This window comes from Agrilus planipennis, unplaced genomic scaffold (genome assembly GCF_000699045.2).
Source record: "Agrilus planipennis isolate EAB-ADULT unplaced genomic scaffold, Apla_2.0 scaffold143, whole genome shotgun sequence".
NCBI classification, from domain to species: domain Eukaryota; kingdom Metazoa; phylum Arthropoda; class Insecta; order Coleoptera; family Buprestidae; genus Agrilus; species Agrilus planipennis.
The window spans coordinates 36,918-44,464 of NW_020438887.1; the positions used below are offsets into that span (position 1 = coordinate 36,918).

Here is a 7,547-nt window from a genome sequence, read left to right on the forward strand (position 1 = left end):
TAAAATTGATATTAAGCCTTCAAAGCTCAAGAATAATTTAAATTGCCAAAAAACAGGACCATAATGGAATTTCCTAGAATCCCAGCCCAGAACCCATACATTAACTTATTGAAGATACCTGCAGCGTTCTAAATTCAAAAATAAAGCACACTTTCAGGTACCAATAATTTATTTAGCTACCATTTTACCAAACTATGCCTTCTCCAAATAAAATAGTAATAATATCAAACTAATAACAAATCATTTTTACATTAATTTACGATAAGTAGGCGAGGGGTTGAATCGTTTCAAAAACAACAAAGCAGATATCAAAAATTGGTTTAATATTTAAGAGGAAAAATGCTAATATCAATTTAACCGTTAATAATTAGACCTCATTTATTTAATTTATTTATTTCTGCACTCTCTTTCTTTCATTTCTAACTATAAAATTTCAAATCGTCATTAAAACTATGCTACTGTTGAGTAGTAGTTTTGTTTACCTATTTACGTACATTATTTATGTTCTTTAATGTGCTCTTTAAAGGACTTACCTCTTTGGCCTATGTAGGCTTCATTACAAGTTTATTTTAGCTTATCTGTATTCTCAAGACCACAAGCCTTATTACCTTTTGCCGCATTTTGAGGAAATATAATTCAATAATATTCTTATTATAAAAAAAATACTTTGATTTATCATTCTATACACCTCACACAAATATCTAATTAATTCATTCCTGTTCAGTAATAGTCTAATAGCATTAACTCCTAATTCAATAAGGGTCAGATTTATAACCAGATTATTGATAGCTACCATAAAAAATAACTAAACAACTCTTTATTAGTACTTTATTGAAATACAATAAATTTTATAACTACTTTAATATAGCTTAATATTAAGTTTGCATGTGTACAAGAGGAGAATTCTATTGTATACCTACCTCTAGTATGAATATTTTACTTTAAATTGGAAAGCACCTTTGCTTGAAAATACTCTTGATCGCCCTTGGTAGCTGTTTTGTTTATTGCCAAATGCCTTTCCCGACTTACAATTTCTTCTACAACTTCTCCATCCCCCTTGATCAGTCTGAAAAAGAACTACAATTAGTACATATAGTACCATACATGGATGAGCCTTCGGATTAACAATATATGAGGTTTTACTATTTAAAATATAAACCTATGTCTTCCACTTGCTTCATCATAAACCCTTCTTACAATACTCTGTCGTTTTTCCCATTGTTCCTTGGTCATGGGAGTCATATCATTAGCAGGTTTATCCATTAACGCTAACGGAACATCCATTTCCTCACCTTTTACATTTGTGTTATGATCATTTTTATTTTTTATATCAGTTTTATGTTCTTTCGTGTGTTTCTTTTTCCTTTTATGATGTTTCACTGAATTACTGTTACTTGCTTCCTTTGAATTTGAAGGGTTATGCCTTTCTTTAGACTTATATTTTGAATATTTCTTTGATTTCTTTTGCTTATCTTTTTTAGACTTTTTCGACATATTTACAATGAACAAATGCTAATAAATATAGAAACATACAGAAAGTTACATTAATAGGTTATATTTATGCAATGTTTCTATAATTATAATAATAAACACCAATTTTTAAAATTCATATATGAACATAATGAGGCCCCCTATGCGACCACACGTGCACTAAAATTAAAAATTAATGAGGTAAACTGTAGTAAAAGCAATTTTAATATTTATATATGAACATAATGGAGCCCTCTCTACGACTACAAGTGCACTAAAATTAAAAATTAAACATATAATGAGGTAAACTGTAGTAGAAGTAGTGGCGTCTATTTTAAATTTTTGCCTTTTGCTTAATTTTGCTGCATTAAAAAGCTATTAAGGTGCATAAAAAAGAATTTTTATGAATAATGATATACCTACAAAACTGTATGTTATTGCCAGTTTCTAAAAGAAGATCAAATAAAATATATAATACATATATGGGAGGGTAACATTTTTACCCATTGTTAAAGTCAATTAAACTTATTTTAAGCATCAACAATTCAAATATGAAGATTATTATAATAAGTAATAACAACGTCTAGAAGATTTTGATATATTGTGTCTTTATATATCAGCTATACAAGATAATACAATTGTAATCACATTTGGGTGTCCTACATGTAGTTTTTTTTATTTAGAAATCATCTCCTAAAATTCGAACGGTAATTTACCCCTCCACCCACCCATGAGGATTTATTTTTCCCTTTATTTTCTCTTCTTTTCGCTTCTCGGTAGTTATATAACTCAAACATCCAATCACTGGCGTGCTCGTCTTTTCGAATTTTTTCTCTGGCATTGTACAATTGGTCATACCATTCGCCGGAAACGGTATTGTTTAATTCTTTGCGTTTTATGCGCATTTTTTCCTCTTTGAGTGGTTCGTTATAGTATTTTGATTTGAAGGAATTTTTGTTATTGTCTTTGTTGTTAAAATGCCGACGACGTTTTTCTTCTCTTCTAACAAATTCTTTTATTTTTTCTGACCTTTCATACAGTTCCTTTTCCATTTTTAAAAGCTCCTGCTCTTTTGCATCGAGATATTTTTCTTTCTTCTTAATGTATTTTGCGCGCGAATTTAATTTTTCTCGTTTCCTTTTAAGTTTCATTATAAATCTTTTGTAGTCGTCTTTATTAAGTCGTTCTAACTGATTCGCTTCAATGTCCAAAATATTTTGGCCTTTTGTTGAACTTTTCTGCCTTTTTTCAAATTCTAAACCTTTTTTATTAACTTCACCGATACTTTCTTTTGAATGTTTCTGTTTTCTATTTTTGGACCTGTTCTTTGTATTCTTTGTTTGCCCATTGTCCTTTTCAAGTGGTAAATTATTAAAATTTATTTCCTCAGCAGGAGGAATTACTTCAAATTTCAGTTTAAAATTGTTTTCATCTACGGGGTTAATTATTAGGTGCCCTGCGTCTTTTTCATTGTAAATGTACTGTGTCAAACAGTACTTTGAAATCGGTGGACACTCATTTGAATAAAAACCTTCTTCAAAGTCGCCCTCATCCAAAGTGTTATTCTTATGAAAATATTTTAAAAAAATACTGTTCAAAGGAGATAGAAAAATAGACAATGCTAAAATTAGAGCAATGCTCACCGAGGTCAAATAAGAAAAATTCAGTTGATCACAACTTCCAATTATTGGCAAATTGGATTCTTCTAATGTAATGTGTTTATTCAGAATAGTTGCATTATTTAAATCTTTTCTCTCCAATGGCTGCAAAGAATCATTGGTAGACTTATCATTTCCACTTTCCACTGATGTAGATGTATCAGAAGAAAATAGCAAGTCATCAGTGCATTTTTCAGCTGTTTCTACAACGGCCTCATAGTGTTCAAATTCTTCACCATCGCTTAAGATGCTTATACTATCAGATTCACTGCTTCTAGATGAAGGTGCTGAAGGATTCTTCTTTGTTAATTTTGAATTATTTTTGTGAGAGTCAAGCACAAACTCCCAAGAGGACGCAGAATCAGTTGAATCACTAGGAGAGTCCTGTTTGTCCATTTCGTGGAGTAGAAACTAATATTAAATTAGAACAAACTTTCTTAAAAGTAAAAGACGATTCCTCATAACCTCTACTTACCAAAACGTTACTAAAAACGCGAGTCACATCGATGGCTACGATACTGTTGTAACATTCAATGGGCCAATAACGTAAACAGCAGGTATACAATTTCCTTTTGTTTATTTATTATACGTTTTTTTGATTTGATTTGACGTTTCTTTGTCAAATCAGCCATAGATAAGATATATCAAAAAACAAACCATAAAGTACACAAACACAGTGGCGTAACTAGGTTATTAAAAGCCCAGGGAACGAAAAAATTTTAGTGTTCCAGTTTTATTTTAGTGAATAAAATTTAATGTTTTACTATTCGATTAAAAATAATTGAGCGTAATTTGGTGTTCTAAGCATGTTTCAAATGTAGGTAACCTTTTAAATCTTATTTAGTGTACATAAAGTAACTTTTTTGAAAGGCTTGAAACAGTATCACTATTACTGATTTCCATCTTACAAACTAACAAGAATGTTCTTTCAAAATCAGTAACATTATACTAAAAAGAAAAATAAACGATAATACTTACATAGTTTGTAAAATTCCGCTTTTAGAACAATTATCTTTCAATTCATTTTATTTCACTATATCGTTTTAAGTGAAAAAAGTCAAGTCAACAAATAGAAGCATCAGAATCTTTATTTTTAAATGGAAAGGCCACTTAATTGATGTACATTATAAAGTGGTTGTAGGTTTCAACATAAAATTGCTATTATAATTTTGTTTATCAATACACGGCTGACTTTTACATCATTAAAATTACAGGATTCAGTAGCTTATTGTTCGACTGTAATTAAATTTTAAACGTCACTTTTTTATCAGCTTACTGCATAAAAACGTCAAATATTAAAAATCATGATTATTTTCCAACAAAAAGAATGCACAATTTGGACAGAAAGAGTTTCATTAATATCGCATCTCACGTTTTACTCTGGACCTTGTTCATGTAAGTTACCGTAACAAAATAATTAAACTGAATAGCTTCTCTATTACATCTCAGATACCTATAATATTAACATAAATTTCAAGAACAACAAGTTTCGTCCGTCCAATTGAACGTGAAATTTTAAAAGAAGAACTATGGAAGTATCAATATCCGTATGTAAAAAGTTACGTGTCATCAAGTTCTTTATTCGTTTTCGTTTTCGCTGTGCCCACAGCCGTTGTATTTCTAACCGATATGAGAGATGTGCCAAACGTACTCGAAGGGGTGTCATTGGCATGTAGTTTAAGTGGAATCATCGCGGGTGTGTTAAAATGCGCGGTAGGGAGACCGCGACCCGATTTCTACAATCGGTGCTTCCCCGATGGAAGAGGCGATGCCCACTTTAAATGCACAGGCGATCGCATTATCGTGATGGATGGAAGAAAAAGTTTTCCTAGCGGCCATGCCGCTTTCGCATTCGCCAGCATGCATTTTATATGTCTGTATCTGTGTTCGAAATTGAAAATTTTTGAGAACCACAGAGGGGAAATTTGGAGGATTTGTTTGTGCATCTCACCACTAATTTTAAGCAGTTTAATCGCTGCCAGTAGAATTTGCGACCATCACCATCACCCAGAAGGTAATGCATCTCAATATCCGGAAGCATATTACACCAAACCGATCCCATGTTCCGGGGGTGTTTTGTTTTCCAATATTTTCCAGGATTTAGCTCTGTAAAATGATTTTTATTTTAGCAATAGTTTCTTTGGGGATGTACTTACGCCATGTGGCTCTATTTTAACCCCCTTCCTCCACCCAACCACCCCCCGTCATAGAAGTGTCGATAAAAAGTTGTAAAAAATCACTATTCTAAAGTAGCATTCATTCAGAGTATCTGACAGCACTAACTCACTAACACTTCGTATCCAGAAACTAATTTAAAAAAAAATCGTAACGTTTTCTCAAGTTTCATTTATTTGTCATTCACGTCCAGTTTAGCTACGTAATTTTATCTTTCAACAGCCCCTAGAATACCACGATTTATTTAATTTTTTCGAAATGATTTTTTTTTTTTAAAGCCATCTGATTGGCTAGCCATTCCACTGCACGTAGGGTTGCCATCTCTAAAATTTGGAAACCCGGACAAGACGCGTGAAAACCCCGGATTTTAGAGTACAAAACCCGGACATGTCAACAGGTTTTTTTAAACATAGTCAGTGTAATAAAAAACAGTTGAAAATGTCATAAATCACCTTTTTATTTATTTTCAGACCTTAAAATTAAATTCAGTAATTTTTTATCATCATTTTAAATGTACCTAACGAAACAGAATCTTATTACAGTCTGTTACAAGTTGTTTTAATAATCAGTTAGATTTTTTTATTCTTAAAATAAAACACAAATTATTAATATACTTACTTTGTTATGAAAACAAAACCTTATAAAAATATGAAACCTAAAAAAAAATTAATTAAATTTTTAACCAAAAATCTTAAAAATACTGAACCATTCTAGTATTCAGTCTTACAATTTTTGGTGTGCGAGCACAATGCGTGCCGCGGGCGGCCCATGACTTTAAATTTTTAAACCCGGACTACAAATGAAGCCCGTCCCCACGGACGCTCCCCGGATGTCATTTAAACTAGGACAAATCCGAGGAAACCCGGACGGATGGCAGACCTAACTGCACGAAATAAAGTTTCTGCATCCTCTTTTGGAGCTTTCAAGTCTTCATTTTTTTTTTATTGAAGAAACACGTTGTTCAGATATCAACCCCCGCGTATAGTTCAGTATAGCTTTTTGGCACCCCCCCCCCTGGCCCTTATAGAGCCTTATGGTTTTTTAATTGAAAGGAAAGGGACCGCTCAGGTATTACAAAACGCCGTAAGGGATGGGAGTCTTATAAAACGCTACGGTGCGTTACAATGAGGAGGGGGGGATTATGTTTTGTTACTATGAACGCGATAGTAACAGTAACAAACGTAATTTCAGTGATTTTCCGGTATTTTACGCGACATAATTAACATTTATAAGTACACGTGGTCACTATGGTGTTACATTACGAGAGAGAGGGGAGTGAAGCAAAGCGTTACGGAGTTTTATAAAGGAGGGAGGGAGGGGGATTGAAAAATTCAAAAGTTGCGTTACATATTGCTTAAAAAGGGGGGGGAAGGGTTTATCTAAAAGGAAATGTCAAAAACACAAAAATAATCAAAAACTAGGAGGATTTAATAGAACTGTTTTATTTTAGATGTCATTGCCGGTAGCATCCTAGGAAGCATGGTATCCCATTTCGTTTACTATCAGTATTTTAATGAGCTGTCGCTGACCCCAGAAAGGAACCTGACTCTCTAGTTAAGTTTCATAAGTGAAATAAATATTTAATTCATTTTTCAAAACAAGTGAAAGATGTTTGCGTTTATTTTTCTTAAAACTGTTATATTATGCTTACAATTTGTCATTTAAAACAGATTATATATATATTATATTATGCTATTAAATATAATCACAATTTTACTTGGCTAACAACTCACAAAGTTTTCTTTTTAGACGACTTCTTTGTTCTAGGTAGCGTAGCATTAGTTGAGATCTGTAAAAAAACTGAAATGTAATAAGAGAATAAAAATGTAAATTGAGTAACCATAAATTGGCAACGTTATTAGGAAAAGCAATCATACAGGGCGTTTTTTTAACAAATACACAAAGTAATAAGCTGTCTTAAAAAAACACTAAATCAATAAACCTTTATTAGAACTGACTAAAAAAAATACATTTTTCATTGACTTATTATTGACATTATTAGAAAATACCACAAATGGCGCAGTAAACGCCATCTGTAGCACGATGCTACATTTTAGGATTACGTATGCTCCAACAAGGTCCACTTGTGTGGATATCTACTTGCTGAAAACGAATCCCGGCGTAGCCAACCTCAACGTGATAGGCACGTTACCATAATCGAATAAAATAATTCGAAGTGGTCTGTATTCTGTCGAAACTGCCACACGCGGATCGCGATTTCGATCTTTTTGGATCTCATCAGCG

The 7,547-nt window shown here is 32.4% G+C and overlaps 4 protein-coding genes across 12 annotated transcripts in view; 1 reads left to right on the forward strand and 3 right to left on the reverse strand.

Annotated features, from left to right (window-relative positions):
• Window positions 1–814: 814 nt before the first annotated feature.
• LOC108737413 (ADP-ribosylation factor-like protein 6-interacting protein 4) lies at window positions 815–1,585 on the reverse strand. The gene is made up of 2 exons (XM_018470242.2): window positions 1,160–1,585; window positions 815–1,066 (listed from the first exon to the last, which is right to left on the reverse strand). The coding sequence occupies exons 1-2, from the start codon at window positions 1,492–1,494 to the stop codon at window positions 937–939; spliced, it is 465 nt and encodes a 154-aa protein (XP_018325744.2). The 5' UTR covers window positions 1,495–1,585; the 3' UTR covers window positions 815–936.
• A 467-nt stretch (window positions 1,586–2,052) lies between these two features.
• LOC108737450 lies at window positions 2,053–3,720 on the reverse strand. Of its 3 annotated transcripts, XM_018470305.2 has the most exons (3): window positions 3,604–3,720; window positions 3,114–3,539; window positions 2,053–3,035 (listed from the first exon to the last, which is right to left on the reverse strand). In XM_018470305.2, the coding sequence occupies exons 2-3, from the start codon at window positions 3,522–3,524 to the stop codon at window positions 2,157–2,159; spliced, it is 1,290 nt and encodes a 429-aa protein (XP_018325807.1). In that variant the 5' UTR covers window positions 3,525–3,539; window positions 3,604–3,720; the 3' UTR covers window positions 2,053–2,156. The 3 variants fall into 3 exon arrangements, with proteins under 3 accessions (XP_018325807.1, XP_018325805.1, XP_018325806.1); XM_018470303.2 differs by having other exon boundaries at window positions 2,053–3,539; XM_018470304.2 differs by having other exon boundaries at window positions 2,053–3,560.
• Window positions 3,596–6,880, forward strand: LOC108737451 (phospholipid phosphatase 5). Of its 3 annotated transcripts, none has more exons than XR_003232587.1 (3): window positions 3,596–3,685; window positions 4,400–4,523; window positions 4,607–4,731. XR_003232587.1 is itself a non-coding variant. In XM_025981676.1 (3 exons), the coding sequence occupies exons 2-3, from the start codon at window positions 4,758–4,760 to the stop codon at window positions 6,855–6,857; spliced, it is 489 nt and encodes a 162-aa protein (XP_025837461.1). In that variant the 5' UTR covers window positions 3,598–3,685; window positions 4,738–4,757; the 3' UTR covers window positions 6,858–6,880. The 3 variants fall into 3 exon arrangements, 1 of the variants encoding a protein (XP_025837461.1); XM_025981676.1 differs by lacking the exons at window positions 4,400–4,523; window positions 4,607–4,731 and adding exons at window positions 4,738–5,142; window positions 6,754–6,880 and having other exon boundaries at window positions 3,598–3,685; XR_003232586.1 differs by lacking the exon at window positions 3,596–3,685 and adding an exon at window positions 3,869–3,945.
• A 28-nt stretch (window positions 6,881–6,908) lies between these two features.
• Window positions 6,909–7,547, reverse strand: part of LOC108737439 (receptor expression-enhancing protein 2) — a 14,136-nt gene continuing 13,497 nt past the window's right edge. For all 5 annotated transcript variants that reach the window (XM_025981671.1, XM_025981672.1, XM_025981673.1 and 2 more), the window contains one exon: window positions 6,909–7,092. Coding sequence is in view for 3 of the 5 variants with exons in the window: in XM_025981673.1 (XP_025837458.1) it covers window positions 7,033–7,092 (60 nt within the window). In the remaining 2 variants the exon portion in view is untranslated. The remainder of the gene's footprint in view (window positions 7,093–7,547) is intronic.

What these genes read in the sequence shown, in the direction of transcription:
- LOC108737413 (XM_018470242.2), bottom strand. Translation starts at nt 1,494, where the DNA reads ATGTCGAAAAAGTCTAAAAAAGATAAGCAAAAGAAATCAAAGAAATAT. An exon ending in GAAGCAAGTGGAAGACATAG is followed by an intron (nt 1,067 to 1,159) that starts GTTTATATTTTA and finishes GTTCTTTTTCAG; the next exon opens with ACTGATCAAGGGGGATGGAG.
- LOC108737450 (XM_018470303.2), bottom strand. Translation starts at nt 3,524, where the DNA reads ATGGACAAACAGGACTCTCCTAGTGATTCAACTGATTCTGCGTCCTCT.
- LOC108737451 (XM_025981676.1), top strand. Translation starts at nt 4,758, where the DNA reads ATGAGAGATGTGCCAAACGTACTCGAAGGGGTGTCATTGGCATGTAGT. An exon ending in CCATCACCATCACCCAGAAG is followed by an intron (nt 5,143 to 6,753) that starts GTAATGCATCTC and finishes GTTTTATTTTAG; the next exon opens with ATGTCATTGCCGGTAGCATC.